Raw genomic sequence first — 20,487 nt, 5'->3', positions numbered from 1 at the left:
TGTAAGAATGTGATCCTGCTTATATGTATGTGTTTGTATATGTATGCACGCGTGCAAAGGTATGTGTGTATGCTTACTGCGCATGCATGTTTATAAATATGTAAACATTTGCGTGTATGTAAGCATGTATCCTTTATGAGTGCATGTGCGTACATAAAGTATGTGTGTGTATATATGCGTTTGCAGAAGAGATGTGTGTGTGTGTGTGTGTGTGTGTGTGTGTGTGTGTGTGTGTGTGTGTGTGTGTGTGTGTGTGTGTGTGTGTGTGTGTGTAACCCCTTCAACCCAAAGACTCTAAATCTTATCTACCGTCGACTTTATTCAGCTAGAGACAAGCTATTAGTGTGAAGGGGTTAATAGAGGCTCACTCCAACCCCTTAAGCACGAAAACTCTCTCCTAGCTAAATAAAATCATCTGGAGGAAACAAGAATTAAAAATATGAAAGATGACAACGTATTGAAAGAAAAAATGTAGGTCAAGGAAAATTATTCGGTATTAACATGAGTCGGGTCACGCAGAATTATCAGAAACAGTAATTTAATGAAAAACAGCCTTCACACCCTCACTGTAATCATCATCATAACTCAAACCATCCTTCTCCTCCTCTTCATCATCATCACCATCATCATCGTAACACACCATCCTTCTCCTTCTCCTTCTCTTCATCATTATCATCATCATCATCATCATCATCACCACCACCACCACCACCACCACGATAACTCACACCATCCCTCTCCTCCTCCTCCTCCTCCTCATCATCATCATTATAAAAACAATGCATTTAAACGACGGAAATGCCGTAAATGTAAAGCAAATGCAGTGGAATAATGTGCAAGCTTTTGACTCTGGCCGTACTGTACACTGGTCGCTATGGAGTAGTACACACACACACACACACACACACACACTTACACGCACACCTTGACGACCATAGCTTTAATCGATTGCACACTTCGCTGTTGTTATTGTTGTTGGTCGTGTCATTAAATACTACTGTTAATCCCTCCAGTCCTTCTTCACAAGTTTATTTTTACTACCTCCAGATGACTTTATTCAACTTGGCAATGGCTTCTTGAATAAAAGGGGTTGATGACGGTTATACTAAATCCCTCCACTTCAACAAGTAACTCTTGAGCTGGGTAAAATCTTCTGGAGGTACGGTAGCAAGACTAACGTACGGTACGTCATCGCAGTGAAGGGGTTAACTGTAGTAATGTTTTCATTACTTATGCTGTTGTTGTTATAGTGTGTTTGTTATAACCTGACAACGATCCTTAACCCCTTTCAGCTCCGTCGATGGCATGTGTAGGAAGATTGGAGAGCTGGTTCGACAAGTAACCGACGAGACCCAGTCCTGCCTCAAAAGTAAGAATCTGTGAATTTCATGCATTCACGACTTATGGTAGTATTCTAAGCGTAGTAGCTACCCAGGAGAGGTAGCCAGTAATGAAGCTTTGTATTCTAGGTGTAGTATTCTAAAAATAGTCAGATTGGAAGATGGATGTGACTAGTAACCAAGAAGACTCATTCCTTCATATATATGGTTCATCGAATTTTATACAACCATAACTTTGGTATTCAGGTTATGGGAGTGGCCCATTTCCGTCAAATGAAAGGAGGTTGAATATATTGATGGATAATAGCATGTTTAGTTATGTTCCTCTTATTGTCTTTAGGTAAAGGGCTTAGAATAAGTGCATATCAAGTTCGCGTGGTTTATTAAGGCAGCCTACACTTTTTACACTTGATCAAAAATTGCCCTCTTTTCATCTCAAGTGTTCAGTTATAGCAAGAGATTAACACTAGAATATGGTGGTGCGACAGGTTAACATTAGAATATGATGGTGCGGGTCATGAATATGTGCTGTCGAAAGGATGTAGAATCATAGTGCCTTATCTCGCCACTGAGCTACGTGAAGCTACAACAGGATGAGAATCTGGGCCAGGTTAAGGTGAAAATATTACAGTTTGGGAGTCGTCCGCATACTACGTTATACAACGGTCAAATGTATGATCCACGTCCCCATTTCAGTTGTACGTACGAATAGACTGAGGTATAGGTGGGGTGGGGTGGGCGTCAAGGTTGAGAGAGAGAGAGAGAGAGAGAGAGAGAGAGAGAGAGCGTGACTTGGGCATTGGTAAGGTTATCTACCCCTACGTTACTCTGAGGTAGGTAATCTACTCACACACACACACACACACACACACACACACACACACACACACACAAACTCTGGGCTACACAAATACACATTCCAGAAAGGAGAGAGAGAGAGAGAGAGAGAGAGTATCCATTTCTAGAACTGTGTAGTATAGTGTACTGTAGAGGAACTCAGATATATTTGTGTAGTGCATTGTCGTGTACTGCAGTGTAGTTTAGTTAGCGTATTGCATTGCAGAGTAAAACAGAATACAGCAGAGCAGAGCTGAGTAGAACAGTGAAGTGTTCTGTAGTATGGTGTGGTAAGGTATTGTAAGGTATATGGTAGGGTAGGATAGGGTAGCGTAGGATAGGGTATAGTGTTGTGTGGTAGTTTAGTGTATATATATATAATGTGCTGTGGTATGGTATGGTAAGGTGTAGTGTAGCACGGTAGGGTAGGGTAGGGCAGGGTATAGTGTACTGTGGTAGGGTAGGGTAGGGTAAGACTGGGTAGGATATCGTATCGTGTACTGTGGTGTGGTGTGGTGTGGTGTGGTAGGGTAGGGTAGGGTAGGGTAGGGTAGGGTATAGTGTAGTGTAGTGTAGTGTAGTATAGTATAGTACCGGTATGACATGGTATAGTATAATAGGCTATGTACTGTAATACAGTGCCTACTACGGTATCTGGTACCGGGTAATCATCACAGTACAGTATAACATAATGTATCTCACCTTACTGGGCTGAGGTAAAGGTCGAGGTGGATGCTCCCAGTGATCATGTAGTTTCACTGTAGAGGGTCTTATCTCAGCCAGGTGAAGGGATGGTGAGTGTGTCCTGACAGCCAACCCCAGTAGCACCAACAGCAGCCCTCCAGCACACCACACTCCTATACCACGCACCCACCCCACTCGCACCATCCTCTGAAAAGTACAGCATCGTCACCATCATCATCATCATCATCATCATCATCCGTAATTTAAATTAACCTAATGTAAAATACCGGTAACATAACGTAATATAATCATAACCCTCAAGCACACCAGAGAATGATGACGATAGTTCGCCTACTTTTAGGCCTATACTTTTTCTTTCTGGATCGTACCTCACCCCATCTGAGACTGGCTGATGATGATGATGATGATGAGTCTATTGCAGTTCATATATCGATTTTATTCCCCTACTTTTGCCATATATATCAGTGATCCTCGGCTCGCAACCTCCGTGATTCAATACTGTGGAATGTTGGCTAAACAAGATAGGTCGATAGCTGAGTATGAGGTTCGACAGGGAGTAACCGATGACGATGCTTAATATGACGTTTTAGAGTAGTTTATTCTTGCTGCCCCCAGACGACTTCAGTTACTGGTACCTACGGAATAACTTTTAGCAGTGACGGGATTAATGCTACATATGTTGTGTAAAAAAAAAATAAGCTCCTCTAGTTGATTAAGTAGATAAAAATGTATCCGCACAAAAGAAGTCTTGTGTTACGCTAAGTGACGTTTATTCACAAACCACCCGGAAAGGAACATCTGGTCAAGAGAGAGAGAGAGAGAGAGAGAGTGAATTTCACCAAGAACAAGTAGTAGAAGACGGAGTGGAGGAGAAAACGAAAACAATAACAAAAACATTTTGATCAACAAAAACAAAATTTTTATCTTCAACGAAGTAAATTCTCGATAATCTAACAAGCCAGACGTTTTACACACACACACAACTACCGTAATCAAGGCTATAAAAAACCAGCTGATTACCGGTACGTCACTCAGATAAGGAGATAGGTAAGGCACCGGGCTTTTCCTGCCGTAAGATATTAACAAATATCGTTTTAATTTTTTAACTTAATAATGCACTATAGATTCGTTGTAAACTGGTAGAGAGAGAGAGAGAGAGAGAGAGAGAGAGAGAGAGAGAGAGAGAGAGAGAAAGAGTTAGCAGATGATATGCAGCCTCCATTTTTGAGGTTGTTCTTGATGTAGTCCCGGTCCACCATCCTCCTCTCAGGATAGGGAGAGAGCTGAAAGACGTTTGTGTAACCGGGCAGTAGAGCAGCTTACTTATAACGATGCCACCACATGAAGGCGTCCCTGTCCCTGTCCAGCACCCTGGGTAGCAGTAATAAAGGCATTGATACGGGATTCAACAAGCAAAATAGTCTGCCTGGGTACTTTAAATAGGAATTTTACGGCAGATTTATAGTATTGGGGCCGGATTCACGAAAGATTTACGATGAATGTTCTACTGCAACACAAATTTGTATTTTCAGGAAGGACAAGGAGAGCGCAGAAATTTCCCATGCATTTAGTCCATCATGATAGCAAAAAAAAAAAAAAAAAAAATGTAGTTACAGGAAGAAAATTTTCACTTCTGCATGACAGGAGGAACAGGTAAACAGAAGTGCAGAAACTTCCCGTATCTTTTGCACGTCTTCCTGCTAATTCACATGTGAGTGAAGAGTGGAAATTGATTCTAAATTTGTTTCCGAATTCTGCTCTTGCGCACTATTGTTTCACTTACTGTTACTCGCCGCCGCCACATCTCCCTCGCTTGACAGTCAGACGCACACTGCCACACTACCTTCCTGCCTTAGCACCTTACCTTCGTCACCGTGACTACTTAAACACACGCACCATACCTTGCTCTTTTGTTTTTCTCGGGATCGGTGGATCTTGTTGTAAACTGTTTTTGTTTACAGCCATATACTAAGTGGGTATATATATATTATATCTATCTATCAATCTATCTATCTATCTATATCTATCTATCTATCTATCTATATATGTATATATATATGATGTTTCTGTGTATGTAAGACTGCTTGTCTTTGCTTTCTTTCCAGTCACACAGCTCTCCAAAACATCGTATATGTTGTAAAATGTAAACAGAGTTTGAAACATGTATAAAAGGGGATAATTTGTATATACGATACCTTGTAATATATATAAACACCGTATTGAAGACAAGCCTCTGTTAAGTTGACAGCGTTTCGCTTTATACATACCTTTTCAAGTCAATGAACAATATTTCAAGTGGACACCTTATATATCCTACTTTTGGTGGTGGGGGGCTTAAGATGTGGGCGGCATTTCCTGACATTAAAGGATTACCTGGACAAATCAGGACCCATTAGGGATTGTTGGAAGAATAGGCTGTGAGGTCCCGTGAGGGAATGTTTTCTTCAGTGCGGTGTTTATATTAAACTCAGACGGTTTGTTCTCCCTTCTCTCATCCGATAGCCTGGATATAATTTTATATTCGCTCTTACAGCTTTCATAAATTTTCAACCAAACTGGAGTGAATATTATTGCGAAAAAATTAGGTCAAACACCGATTTTGTATACCGGCCCACTGCCTTAGAGATATGTGCCCCTGTTAATCAATAAACTTAAGATTAGTTCCGTCCCATAACTGAAATAATATTTTGTAGAAAGGACAAGGGACGGTGTGTTGAATCTTCGCGCTTCCCTTGTTCTCCCTGTCGTAAGTTTCGACAGATAATTGATGGTAAGCTCGTGAATCTCGTGGCGGTTAAATAAAAGTTGTGGCAGCTCATTCCACGGTACGTATTTTTTGATCCGCATTCTACAAGTTGGTTCCACAAGTTGTCTTAATTTTCTTTTCTTTTTCCCTCAGACTGTGTGTGTGTGTGTGTGTGTGTGTGTGTGTGTGTGTGTGTGTGTGTGTGTGTGTGTGTGTGTGTGTGTGTGTGTGTGTGTGTGTGTGTGTAATCAAAACTGTGTCATGGGGTAAGACTAGTGAGCCTCAGGGTCAAAGAGAATTGGTTTTATAATTTACCATTTTTTTTTTTCTGTTTGAGAGGGATTACGAAGAACCTGCTTGTGCTTACTATTTTCCCAATAATTTTGGCACCCAGAGAGCACACATATGACGTATCCCTTCTTCTTTGCCATCCTTATCTCATTCTAGTAGTTCAGTTAGTCTTCTAGGAGCTGCCTAGCATGGGCCAGCCGGCCTACTGCAGTTATCCTCTCTTCTTACAATATGTTCTTCGGATTCAACAGGCGGCTGAAACACACCATTTAGCGTTGTATGTGGTTCACAGTGTCCACATTTTTGTTTACGCATACGAACAGTAGCGGCTCCAGGAATTTTTTTTTAATACTGTATAGGGTGGGCTTAAGGGGCTTCCTGGGAGCAGTGGGGGTGGGGGGGTGCTGATGTGGCCCGAGCACCGAAAGGAACAATAATTTGCCTCAAAATTACTGGGTGGCGAAAGGGGGCCGAGAGGATTATTTGGAGCTCAAGTCCCCTCCCCTCCTCCCCATTGCGCCGCCACTGCATACGACCATTATAGGTGTCGTAATTTAAGTGGCTTTGGATACCTCGTAACACATCTGCCTTGGAGATTTATTCTTCACATTGCACCTCAGTATCATCTTGTGTATACTTAAGGCAAACTGCCGATTTTAAAGGGATGAAAATAGAACTCACAAAAATGTTAAGATGCAACATAAATCCCTAAGAAAGAAGTGATAGGAAACCTCGTGTGCCACCCAAAATGCGACCCAAGGTAGGCTACTATCTCGGCTAATCACAAAGGTGGCTACCTAACTGATTACCCATATCGTCGACGATGATAAGCCAGGCGACAATCTGAAGGGGTAACTGGCACTCGTATCATTCTCTCACTGATAAGGTAGTTTTTAAGGTGACGTCTTGTTATTCAGCTTGGTAAAAAACAAATTAATCCATCATTGCACCCATACGGGCCAGCCTATAATAGTTTGTAAAGGGCGGCTTGGACCTATCCCCCACCCACCGATTTCCCTCCCCCCCCCTCTCTCTCTCTCTCTCTCTCTCTCTCTCTCTCTCTATTTATTATGTATATTAACTATATCGATGTTGGCCTAAACAACTTTATTTCTAAATTTGCTGACGACACAAAAATCGGCAACACTATATTAACTGAAGAAGACAGAATTAGCCTTCAAAATGACCTTAATAAAATTATCAACTGGTCAGAAAAATGGCAAATGCCCTTCAATGTAAGCAAATGTCAGGTACTGGAATGTGGGAAGAAAAACAAAAGATATGATTACGAAATGAAGGGCCAAATCATTAGCAAGTCCTCACTAGTTAAGGATCTAGGCGTACTAATTTCAGACGATCTGAAATGTTCAAATCAATGTATCTCTGCCGCCAATAAAGCCAACAGGGCCCTAGGCTTCATCAAAAGACATTTTACATATAAAAGCAAAGATATTGTAATCCCCCTATACAAAAGCATAGTCAGCCACACTTAGAGTTTGCAGTGCAATTTTGGGCGCCTCACCTAATTAAAGACATAGAAATACTGGAAGCGGTCCAGCATAGGGCTACCAAGTTAATCCCGTCCCTGAGGAATAAACCATACCTCGAGAGACTCAGAGAACTAAACCTATTCTCTCTTAGAAAACGGAGACTCAGGGGACAACTGATTGAATGTTTTAAGATTCTAAAAGGCTTTAGTAATACTGATTCAAGCAAGCTATTCACAGTAATTGCCGAGACTGTAACTTGAGGAAATGATATGAAGTTCTAAGCAAGGAGGGCTAATCTTGATACAACCAAAAACTTCTTCACTTACCGTACTCTGTTGTAAGCGAATGGAATAAACTCCCTGGGAATGTGATTGAGAGTGGTACCATAAATATATTTAAAAAGAGACTAGACATGTATCTCGACGCAGTTGGTGTCGTTTAGTTAGGATGGAGCAATTATTGCATATTCGCGTCTGCATTCATGTGTCTATTAGACACAGACAATATTTTAGGATATATATAATAGATTCATCTTTTGATTTAAAAAAAAAGAAAAAGAAAAAAAAATGCATGCACAGAGTAAGTATGTGGCTGTATGCCCAAATTTTCCTTTTCCATATTATTCTACTTTCTGCCGGTCCTATAAAATTCCTTCAGGTTTTTCATTCCTGCAAGGTATTACTTCCTTTCTTGTTTCCTGTACGGCAAATGCCGGAGGGTCTGGAGGGTGGGGGAGAGAGCCTTCTGTTATGCTATCCTTTTCTCCTGCTCCTGTGCACTATATTAGGAATAAGGCCGGACCACCTCGTAGGGACCGTAAGGTCTGTGTGGTCTGTGTATCTATGTAACTCTATGTAACTCTCTCCATGAAAAGAAAAGTAGCCTAACGCTGTGCTCCTCCAATCCCTTTTAGTACACGGGTCATTCCACGTTATTAATGAAAATACCTGTGCAGTTCCCGTTTATCATTCGTTTACGCCCTGACGGTTCCGAACTAATGGATCTGTTTTTCAGCTATTTGACTTTTAAACACTTCAGGCCTTTCACTACACTGACGCCATATTTCAGTTTATTATTGGTGTACCTCCAGGAAATTTCTTCTTCTTCCTCATATATTTTTTTTTTTAGTGTAGGAAAGACCTCTTGCACTGAAGGGTTTCGTGAAGGCTATACAATATCTAACTCTGGTTCAAAAACTCTAGGATTTTAAGCTGAATAATATCGACGAGAAGAAGCAAGAATAATTAATAGGCGTCATTGTACCGAATGGTTTTAGTCTTTGTAATCTCATGACTCCCTAATTCTTGCTGCTACCAGACACATATATTCAACTCTGGACTTACCTCTCATGCTGAAGGGGTTAATAAAGGCCAAATTCAACCCTTGCGTCTTAAAAAAAGGCCTCTAATTTGTTGATTGAAATCATCCAAAGGTACCAAGAATAAAATTAAACATCGCAGTGAAGTGGCCTGACCCATGTACACCGTGTCCACTTGAAAGGGCAGAACTGAACGTTTTCAAAAATTATTCAGGGGAGATCTCAAAGGTTAGAACCAATGAGCTAAGCGACTATGACCCGATAGGCGGAGGGCGGTACGCTAAATATTCTTAAAAAAAAAAATCTCACACGTAGCAACAGAAGATCCGCCGACATGTCGTAAAAATACCCCCGCTAATACCAATACACCAGTCCTTTATTTTTTGTAGCATGTATTCAATATGGACGGTGGGTGTTAACGCTGAAGTGGTGACATGTAGAGGTGTATGGTATGTAGGAGGACTACTGGGCCTTGATAGCAGGCTGTGAAGCCTATGCCCAGAGTCTGACAAAAAAAAAAAAAAAAAATGGGCACTAACGGGTTGATAAAAGAACGTATGACTACCCGACCACCACAGCTATCACATGTAAGCCTACCACTGGTATCACTACAGAGAACACAAAACGTTATCATCACTACCAGAACTAGGCCTACCATTTTTCCCACTGCGCCTACTTCTCTCACCACTACCATTACTCCTACCACCACCACCACCACCACCACCACCACCACCACCACCACTGTTACAACTACGACAAACATTACAGATTATGAACACTAAACAACGGTATTTAGTATTATTAACATCTCCAATACCATAAACTTCTTTCATTTTAATCGAACTACCATCAGCCGATATTTAGAAAAGTATTGTAACCGTGTAGGGTTAATAAATCATAGCAATGTATAAACTACCGTACTCCAGTTCAGAAAATCTCACCGAAGCTTAAAAAATCGTCTTGACATGGCTAGCAAGAATAAACTAAGAAAGAACGTCTTCACTGAACAAGTCAACTGGGGGAGAGAGAGAGAGAGAGAGAGAGAGAGAGAGAGAGATTCAGCCCACAAAATTTATATCTTTCTGCTGAATAAAGCTGTATAGCGGTAGCATACAGTAATTCTTCATTGTCAGCAAGAAGAGTAAGGATAGACTTGACCTCGAGGAAACTCTCTCTCTCTCTCTCTCTCTCTCTCTCGGCTGCCCAGACAGAGTAAACATGGCCCTAGCGCATTGACCTGAGAGAGAGAGAGAGAGAGAGAGAGAGACTCGTCCCAGATAAATACACATACTTCTATAAAAGCATCTTATCAAACAGCACCATAATGCATAATACATTCATGGCATAATTTATTCACAATACCGGTATGGTCTACGTACATATTCTTACTTCATATACGTAATATTTTCCTTTACTAAGAATATTCACCGTCAGTAGTAAAATGACGCCTTCTTTATTTTTGCTGAATAACTCCAAAAGGTTTTATTAAACTTAAAGATTCTCTCTCTCTCTCTCTCTCTCTCTCTCTCTCTCTCTCTCTCTCTCTCTCTCTCTCTCTCTCTCTCTCTCAACCCCCTCCCCTCCCATACAAAATCTTTCTTTCCATTGTACACACACACACACACACACACACACACACACACACACACACACACACACACACACACACACACACACACACACACACACACACACACACACACACACACACACACACACACACACACACCTTTCTCTTTGCCAACCACGTTAGGATCGTATGGTGTGTGGGTAGTTGTGAAAGAGTGTGTGTGTGTGTGTGTGTGTGTGTGTGTGTGTGTGTGTGTGAGAGAGAGAGAGAGAGAGAGAGAGAATTTTGACAAGGTATGCATTTTAGTTAAAACAGATTTAGATCAATTTTAGACAGATAGATTAATGAATAGGTAGACAGGTAGATAGACAGATAAAGAGATAGAGATGGGGAGATGACCAGATAGGTAGACAGAGAATGAGGGATAGTAATTTGACAGGCCTAATCCACCACCTGAGAGAGAGAGAGAGAGAGAGAGAGAGAGAGAGAGAGAGAGAGAGTGTTAGATATATAGGTAAATGCCGGTATAGATAGGCATATAAATATAAAAACAGTTTTATACATCAATACATATAGATTTATAGACAGAAATTCATATCGACCAACTTATTTTTTCTTTTCTGAGGCTGCCTAGTCCTGTCTAGCAACGTTAGGCTATCTACTCATGTATAGTTACCTTAGCAAAGCATATATATATATATATATATATATATATATATATATATATATATATATATATATAGATAGATAGATAGATAGATATACTGTATATATATATATGTATGTATATATATATAAAATATTAAATGTACTAGATGTACACCAGTTTCTGTTTTTTCCCCTTCCTGGGATCGGAAACATACTCGTGGGACTTCCCTAAGTCTCCCATGACAGTCTCCAGCCAGTACTTAAACCTCTCTCTCTCTCTCTCTCTCTCTCTCTCTCTCTCTCTCGAGATGATTTAGTTCTGGATAAATACATTTTAACCAATCTAGAAAGGTGTCTTCAGGCTAAAGACGCTAAGGTCACAGTGTAAAAGTGCATCATCGTTTTGTTTAATGTTGTTATTCTGTATACTCCTTTGCAAGGTAATGGTGGTTGCGCAGTCAGTGTTTATGGAGATAGGGGGGAAGGGTATGGGGATTACTTGGTAGGGTAGGTTGGGAGGGGAGGGGAAGGATATATGGTAGGGTGGTAGGGAGGAGAAGGGTGTATGGTAGGGAGGGGAGAATGCATGTAAATTGTGCAATAGGGTGGTAGGGAGGGGTGGTAGTGGTACATGGTAGGTAGAGAAGAAGGTAGGTGAATACTGTCATATGGTAGTATGGATGAGAAGTGGTGTATGGTAGGAAGAGGAGAATGTAGGTAAATATTTCATTGTGTGGTAAGGGAGGAGGTGAGTGTTTGGTAGGGAGAGAGAATTCATAGGATAAGGATTGCAATGTGTGGTATGGGAGGACAGTGGGGAGAAGGATGGTCGGGTGGAGGTGTACTTATAAAGGGTGGCGATGGTAGTGTGGTGGTCTTGGTATGTATGGTAAGACTGGTGGGGTGTATGTTTGTGTTGTGATGTATGTACGAAGTGGAGAAGGCTGAAGATAGTAGTGTGGAATGTGTATGGTAAGGGAGGAGGGGGTATATGATAGGGTAGAGGGAGAGACTGGCATGAGGGGATGTATAGTTGGGTAGAGGTGAAACGGATATGATACTGTGATAGTGTGGTGGCGTGTGTATGGTTGGGGAGGAGGGAGTGTATGGTAGGGAAGAGGATAAGGAAGGTATATAATAGCTGTGTTCGTAAGCGTGGTAAAGAGTAAGGGGTTTGGTATGACGGTAGGAAATACTATAGGGTAGGGTGTATGGTAGGTGTGAAGGGGGAATGGTAGACATATGGTACTCTTGGTGTATATGGTAGGATAGTTGGAAGAGGAGAGATAGTAGCTAAGGATTGTTACAGGATGATAAAGGTAGGTGATACAAGAAGCTTCGTGTTACCTCTTTCTTAGCGATATATTTTGCAGATTGTACTTTAACGAAGTCAGAAGAATGTATGTGAGTGAGGTGGACTGGGAGAGGCAGAAGAGGAGACCGAGGATGAGAGGAAAGGATGGAGGGGGAGATAAATGATAAGAGGGGATGTGAGCTGAAGGGAGAGTAGCCAAATGTCAGAGGACAGAGCGAGAGGAAGGCGATTTGTTTGTGGCCACCCCTTTCAGGATTAAGGCGTCTGGCAATAGACAGACAAATGGGTTACTGAATAGATAGACAGACTAACATTGTTACTTCTGTCGATTTAATAATAAGGTTTCCAACAGCAAAAAAAAATGGAAAAAGAAAAGAGGATGCGAGTAATATGCAGAACAATCATCTAAAAAAGAAGTGCCATGAAATCCCAGGAGTCACCTATAGGTCTACATCAACTGACTCTTCACGAAGGCCAATCATGCAAGCCTTCAAAAACCTAACTACTTGACAGGCTCCTCGATACACGTATGAAATATAACTTCCAAGCAGGTCAAATAGAGCAAAATTCGTGAAATACAGTAAGCAGCAATTGCAGAATACAATCAAGAATACATATCAGTTTAGATGCTTCGGTAACAAGTTAATGTCAGCTTGAACGTCGAAAGTTTAATCCATTTACTTAACCTGTATAGCCTACCGTCCACGCATCGAGTAGTATTCTAAATAGCTTTGTAGATTTCGTAGTATCTCCTCCTCAGCGATTTCCTCAGCACTTCACACCTCAGTATCGGGAATCCTCATGTATGTTACGGATGCAAACTTGTTCGATATTGAGAAGATGTAGTGAATAAGATGTGGCTTAAATCGCTAATGAACAGGAGTCCTGGTCAGTGCCACCTGGAAAACGACCTGAGGGGTTATCAGTTCCCCATACCTTCATACCACCTGCGCATTCACATCTCCAAGACTGTAAAGCTTGTGAAAATTCCCATCATTTTCATGCTATTCAAAGGGTATCATAATTAAAAAAAAAAAAAAAGTAAACGGCATCGGAATGTCAATTTACAGATAAAATTAATATATATGCCAAGTTGGTAACTATCAGATTTTTAATAGCTAATAAGAAAATGTCAAAAATAGAGTAGAACGCAGACGGACATACCGGTAGCTTTAAAGGTTATAATGCAATAAAGCGTACATAGGATAGGAAGGCAATTTTATTCCCTTAAGTTAAATGATATTGTCATTAATGATAACTAAATTCTAAAAAGCTCAAAATTTATCACTTTGAAGATAGGACAATATAGGACCTTCCTTTCAGTGGTAAAGGCTTCGTCGTGCCTTTTCCTTTGCAATATATTTTACTTATTACTCAGTAACATTCTCTGGCTATTTTCATATGAACAGTTTGCAGTCACAGCCTACAGAAACTAGGACATAGCCTAATGTGCAAAGTAAATCGCTAAGGAAAGTAAAGGTGTGATAATGAAGACCCTATGTTTAGAGGCTATGAAGAGTATATACATAAATTAACTGGTTGTTCCTGACAATGACTAGCTTTTAAAAGTTCAGTAGCGGAGGTAGGACTACAAATAAGCAGGGATCCCATAGGAAGTTACGTTCCCAAGACAAACGTTACAGCAGTACGCCTACCAAACCCACCAACTGGCCACCAGTGTCCTTGAAATATATCCTAGACGTTGAAATTCCCAGCTGTGAAGTCACTATTACCCCCAGAACACTTTCCCATACCATCCTTACCTTGAAAATCGTCTTGGCGAATGAAACAAGCAGGTTACGATAGATAAAATGATGGGTGAAGATAGAACATCCCCACTCCGTCACTGCTTCACTTTCACTGAGGAAGGACAGACACTGACAGTGTCAGAGTCACAGAGGAGATGGGATGCCAGATCGTGCTCAACTTACTCTCAGAATCCGCTTGAATGTTGCTGAATACAAAAATCTCCATAAAATCGCAAGAGAAATTACATAGATCTCTGGAATATTGCTACAACTTCGTAGAAATTACTAAGATACTGCTAGATTTCCTGCCGGTAAATGTAAAAATTTTCGTCAAATGGAGTGACTGCGCAAGATGTATCAGAGAAAACGGGGAATTGGCAACACTAAGAAGCCGGGATGTGCTGAGCTGCCAGTGGTCAACCCACGTAGAGAATGTCGTACGGTGTGGCGAGCATGAACGCCTTCAGACCCTAAATTCTCACGAGTAAAATAGTTATAACCGTAATATGCAAAGCAAGGCAATGTTGGACTAAGGTCTCATCTAAATGGCCTGGGAGATTTCATAAAGTCTCTGCTTTAAATGGGGACTTGAGCATCTGTTTCTTTGTCGGTATTAAGACAGTGTTTAGGTGTAATATGCAAAATAAATCGCATAACAATAGGTGCTACGAAGCCTCTTTTGCCACCTGTATTAACGTTTTGAGGAACTTACTGGACGACTTCAACTTGAGAGTTGTCACATGCGCTTCACAATATTTTCTGAAAACGGTCAGAGAGAGAGAGAGAGAGAGAGAGAGAGAGAGAGAGAGAGAGAGAGAGAGAGAGAGAGAGAGAGAGAGAGAGAGACCGTATTGTAGGTGGCAGAGGCGGCTGCATTAACACCTTAGCATTCTCTCTAATGCTATTATTTACCGTTTTAATATCGACCTAGTTTCTATCAGTATACTGTATAAGGGTATTGAAGTGCTATGTGCAGCATTAACTCGCCAAGGAACAGGTGTCACGAAATGTCCAAAGCAACTATACGACATTATTACGGCCACGATATCATGATTACGGCCTTGGGTTTAGGGGTTCTGTCTTTACTTCTTATTATAACAAAACTGTTGTAATTTGCACTTTGTGATTACCGAGTTAGAGAATTTTGGTGTTCATGTATATAGCTTGTCTTTCCTTAAAATGCTCTCGGTCGGAGCTTTGATATTCTGTTCTGATAAACACCAGGAAAATTTATTTAACTAAGAGTGAATCATAGGAGCCTGAGTGTTAAGATTTGTACCACTGACACTTTCATGATCGAGAAAACTCTAGTATTCTGTGTTTCAGCAAAAGTCAGACGGCTTTATTCTGATGAGAGTGTGTCATAGGAGCCTGAGTGTTGAGGCTGGTCCCATAGTCCCTTTTATGGTCAAGAAGTTAAGTAATTTTCCGTCGCATAACTTTGTGCTTCTCCTTTACTGTTAGTGCTGCAGAGGGACGCCTTCACGCGGTGGCACTTATGTAACCACACACCTTCGCTGTCTTTTTATGCAAACGTCCCTCAACTCCATTCCCATCCCCCGAAAAGAGGGTGATGGAGCGCAGGAGAAGGGTAACCTCTGTCTTGCAAATGATGTGTAGCAGGGAAGGGGTGAATGAGGACCTTAGCTCACCTTACCTTTTGAAAAGCCATCTGTAAATTGGACAGAATCACTTATACGAGTTATGAGCCTGGCAGAGTTAACTATAGTATTTCTTACACTAACTTTCTTGACTAACGTTGCATTTTAATCCGTACTAATGAAGCTGTTAATTACTGCCATCTCTCCTTTCCAAGTCACATAAGCTGAAAAAAAAAATCGTCTGGAAAAACAAAAACGAAATAAAACGTATATCACAGAAGCCTGAAAGAGTGAATCCCTTCAGTCCAATGATGTGCGGTAGCTTTTATTTTATTATTACTACTCTCAGACGATTAAATATATATAGCTTAGGTGAGACTTTTCGACATGAAGGGGGTCTAAATACCATTCACTGACTTCCTTCACTACCAGGTTATTTGGTTTTCCTAAACTGAACTAAATCGTGTGAGAGTAACAAAAATAAACCGATACAATTCGTCATAGGAGACTAAAAATATAAACTGTAGCATTTCCGCACCTAACTTGCTTGGCCAGGCTCAGCTCAGTCTGTGTTGGAACTTCCTGTATACCTATAATAGCCTCAGGACTTTTCTTTTCACCTTTCTTTTTTTCTTTTCCTTTTTTTCATACTTCTTTCTACAGTTGAATGTTTTCTTCTTCCATCTGTATTATTAGTCCTTTTTTCTCTGTTGTCTTTTTACTTCTTCCTGCTTGTATACGAATACATAATCTCTCTCTCTCTCTCTCTCTCTCTCTCTCTCTCTCTCTCCATTATCATTAACTTTCCTGTTGTTTCGTTATTCTCAAATTGTCAAGCTGCATAATCAAGAAGACAAAACGAACATCAAAAAAAGATCATAAAAGGAATTGGAGACGAGTTCTTTAGAGGTTAGGGCCTGAGGCGGGTTCAAGGACGTCTGCATACCTTGTTCTGTGCCTCATCTTCTGACTCACCTCACTCTACGTCCCTACCGCACTGTCCTGTTTTTACCTGCCTCGTAAATGAGAAGAACGCGAGTTTAATTTGTCCTAGGTTTTTCTTTTCCTGTTCATGTTGTTAGAGGAATATCAGAAACTAACCCTCTCTCTGCTCAAAGTATCAGTCCTACAACACTTATTGTCCACAGGGTATACTGTTATGGACCCTCCCCTCCCCTTACCACATTTCCAGCTCCTCCTACCCATTTCCATGTCCCCCACGCCCATTTCATTTGAGGCGGCTAATTTTAATAATCCTTCGCTGAACACAAACCACTATTACCACAAAATATACTTTCTTGACCAAGTTTAGAGGAAGAAGGTCTTGAAAGTGTACAACAGGGAAGAAAGGTTGTTGGTTCATTGAAAGCAGTGGTAAGAAAGAGGGAAGTGAGCATGAAAGTACGAGTAAACAAGTCGTTGCATGATAGTAGTTTGATACCAACTTTAACGTATGGAAGCGGACCTTGGACCTTGTTGGAAGGACAAGTCAAGCTGGGAGCAGGGGAAATGAGTTATCTGAGAGAATCATGAGGAGTTATATGGAGAGACGGACTGACAAATGTTGAAGTGAAGCAGCGTTGTGGTGTGGATGAGGATGTGGATGTGATGGAAAGCGTTAGGAGAAATACACTGAGGTGGTTTGGCCATGTGGAGATGATGGAGAGTGAGAGACTAACTATGAGAGTGTATCATAGGAGAGTGTATGTGAGTTAGGTGGAAGGGGGAGAGAGGGAGAGACCGAGGATGAACTGGAGGAATGAGTAAAGAGGTATACGAATGAGGGGCTGTAAGCTGGGGGGAGGGCAGGGAAATGGGAAGGGGCAGCGCGAGAGGTGATTTGTTTGTGACCACACCTGACGGGATTAAGACGTCTGGCTATAAATAGATAAATAGACCCAAGGTCTTTTCTCTATAAACCTTTCTCTATAGACCTTGGATACACCAAAACCTACCACCCGCCAAATTTTCAGCCCATTCCACACATTCCTTTGCTCACTACGCTTATTTCCTTTACCCTTTTGACGGTTTCATGGAGTGAGGCAGGTAACTCGGCTGACGAACGGGCGTGTTATATCACACCACATTTCTACCTCTTTCACAGCACAACGTACAGTACAGTTCATATGTCTGGCCAAATCGCATCTCACGCTGCCTTACATCATTCCGTAACACACATTACTTCACCACCAGTCCACCACACCACACCACACCACACAGTAACACGCTATACAATACCACACAGTATAAAACCCACACCACACAACACCACGTTAATATGCCCATGTAAATGGTAGCCATGGGTGGTAGTTGGGGCGTCCCATATCCACTAGTTCGGTGTAGTGCAATTGCCGGGTGACTCTAATCTGGCTGATATGCCAAATGATTTCCTGTAACCCAAGAAACCGTTTATTGCTTTCGGTAATGACCATATACGGTAGCCAACAAATAAGTGTTTGGTGGTGTAGTGAGGTAAGGCACTTCAACTGAATATGAAGCCTTAGATGCAAGGAATGATTGTGTTTTATTGCTCACGTAACTCTAATCAGGGGAAAGAGGTTGGTCATCCTTACCTTAAATACCTGTACAGAGCAGTCTAGCCCCAGACCAGTATGTTACTGATGTAGCAGTAAGCATATATATATCGCCATTAAAATTGTTATAGGCCTATATGAAATCAATATCTGTATGAGCGAAGATAAGTATATATAGGATGAAGCAGGGTACTAAGGTGTAATATGCAAGGTAAATCGCCACGGAAGAGGTGCCACGAAGTCTCCTTAGCCTATGGGAATAAGATTACTTTCACTCGTTACGAAACTGTGTGTGTGTGTGTGGAGGTGGTGGGGGATGTCTGCCTACTCACCGCCCCTTCCTTCCATCACTTTCCCTTCTACCTTTCCCCCCCCAATCCTCCCTCCCCCCCTCCCTCCCCCCCTTCTCTCTCTCTCAATAATAAGAGAATCAGCTTATTCAGTACGGTGACAACTTTCCACTATACTGTACTCATGCTATCCAGAGACGCTTTTACTCAAGTTAAGGTAGACTTTTCGAAGCGGAAGAGTTAGACATAGCCTTCATTAACCCCTTCATGCACTATTATAAAAGAGCTGCGTAATATTTAAGATCATAATCGCCATTATCATTATCATCATAAATCTCCCTACTGATATGCTATATATATATATATATATATATATATATATATAAACTGTATATATATATATATATATATATATATATACACTGTATATATATATATATATATATATATATATATATATATATATATGAATTTTACACCGTGTCCCCTTTTTTCGATAAGGGTTAAGGCGTGCCTCTAGGTAGAGGACGTTTATTTGGAGCATGTAGCTCTTTATGACCGGATGCCCTTCTTCATGTCTACCAGTGACCCTTGGATGGACTGGAACCTCCGGCCCTTTGGTTAGAGCGGAGCGCTCCCACTGAGCCCCGGTTGCTAGAAATATTTATTTATTCCTATACAAAATCTTCAAACCCAGTAAGTTTCTCTTCACCTCCCCACCACACCCAGATTAAGGAGAAAAAAAAAAAAAGGAGAGAGAGAGATCCTGAATGTGGAACTGCTTTTAATAAGGCAAGAGAGTATTAATACCTTCAGTCCGATTACCTGCTTCTTTAATTCTTACTCCTACGAGACAGATTTACTATACCGTTTTTACCGTTTAACTTGGCCCAAAATTGCCATCTCCATCTTGAATGCTGAGCTGAGACAGTAGATATTTTTTTCATAGAATATGTTGACAGTCGTGAGGAAGTGTTCAGGAAAGGAAAACTGTATAAGACTATATAGGGGGTCGTATTCTCGTCGCTTGATATGGCTGCCTGTCACCGTTTCCTAAGCGAGTTATTCCCGCTTATGGCTGGTTATTATCCCCTTGTATGTTATCTATGTAGAGTATGGAGATATCACAATTATTTAAATAACACAGAAGAGTATAAAAACCTGAAATAAAAAATAAATTTCTTAGAAGGGGAAAGACTTTCTTAAGTTGAATAGAATCGTCTGGTGGGAGCAAGAATAAAGCAATGGAACCTTTTATAGATACACGAAGGGACAGGATTATAGGCTGTTTTGGTGGTGTGGCCATCATTATATTTGAAGTGTACATCATGATCATCATCCAGACCTCCTTTCCCACCCCAGGCACATATAATATTTAGTAATGATGTGAGTGCTTGGGAGACCTGTCGTACCTAAGGTGTTGTTGTTGTTGTTGTTGTTGTTGTTGTTGTTGTGTTCTCAAGCTCATCTGAATATAAACCCGGTGGACTGTAGGCTAAGTTGCCTCTCTGCCGTCCACCGTCATCCTTTCTTGGGACAGGGAGGGAGTAGGGGGACATCTGCATGAGTGGGTAGAGGAGACGCTCAGTTATATCAGTGCCACCACGTGAAGACACCCTTCCCCAGCGTCCGATTATAATGACCTAAATTTTGATTATAAGGGATAAGGGACTCAATCTTTGGTCATAATGATTCACCCCCAAACCTTTACTATGAAATTCCCTTACCTTATGCACACAACTATACATTGGATTAAAAAAATAAATAAATAAAGATAAAAAAGAAACTCCTCTGACGATTTAGTACTGGATCCCTCACCCACACCCTATTCTGTGGTGGAGAAGGACGCCTTCACGTAGTGGCACCGATATGACCGGGTGGAGCTGCCCAGGTATACAAATGTCCCTTGGTCTCCTCTCTGTCCACCAAGAGGAGGATGGTGGGTTGCGGCAGAAGGGCATCTTCGGTCGGCAGTCCACGGGTTCACGTTCAAATGAGACTGGGGTTACCACTACTACTGTTACTATTACTACTACCCTCCTCTATGGATATTC

At 41.2% G+C, this 20,487-nt stretch overlaps 2 protein-coding genes across 2 annotated transcripts in view; both read right to left on the bottom strand.

Annotated features, from left to right (window-relative positions):
- LOC145414701 (galactosylgalactosylxylosylprotein 3-beta-glucuronosyltransferase P-like) overlaps positions 1–14,092 on the bottom strand; it is a 28,850-nt gene extending 14,758 nt beyond the window's left edge. The window contains exons 1-2 of the mRNA XM_080284224.1: positions 14,024–14,092; positions 2,885–3,068 (exon numbers count right to left, since the gene is read on the bottom strand). Coding sequence (XP_080140350.1) covers positions 2,885–3,065 — 181 coding nt within the window. The 5' untranslated portion in view covers positions 3,066–3,068; positions 14,024–14,092. The remainder of the gene's footprint in view (positions 1–2,884; positions 3,069–14,023) is intronic.
- Positions 14,093–19,808: 5,716 nt separating this feature from the next.
- LOC145414533 (snake venom 5'-nucleotidase-like) overlaps positions 19,809–20,487 on the bottom strand; it is a 44,854-nt gene continuing 44,175 nt past the window's right edge. The window contains exon 12 of the mRNA XM_080284052.1: positions 19,809–19,901. Coding sequence (XP_080140178.1) covers positions 19,809–19,901 — 93 coding nt within the window. The remainder of the gene's footprint in view (positions 19,902–20,487) is intronic.

Source organism: Coenobita brevimanus, chromosome 100 (assembly GCF_032717465.1).
Source record: "Coenobita brevimanus isolate Jiangsu-jjx chromosome 100, ASM3271746v2, whole genome shotgun sequence".
Taxonomy (NCBI): domain Eukaryota; kingdom Metazoa; phylum Arthropoda; class Malacostraca; order Decapoda; family Coenobitidae; genus Coenobita; species Coenobita brevimanus.
The sequence above is the reverse complement of the archived record's forward strand: the minus strand, read 5'-3'. Positions and strand labels throughout refer to the sequence as shown.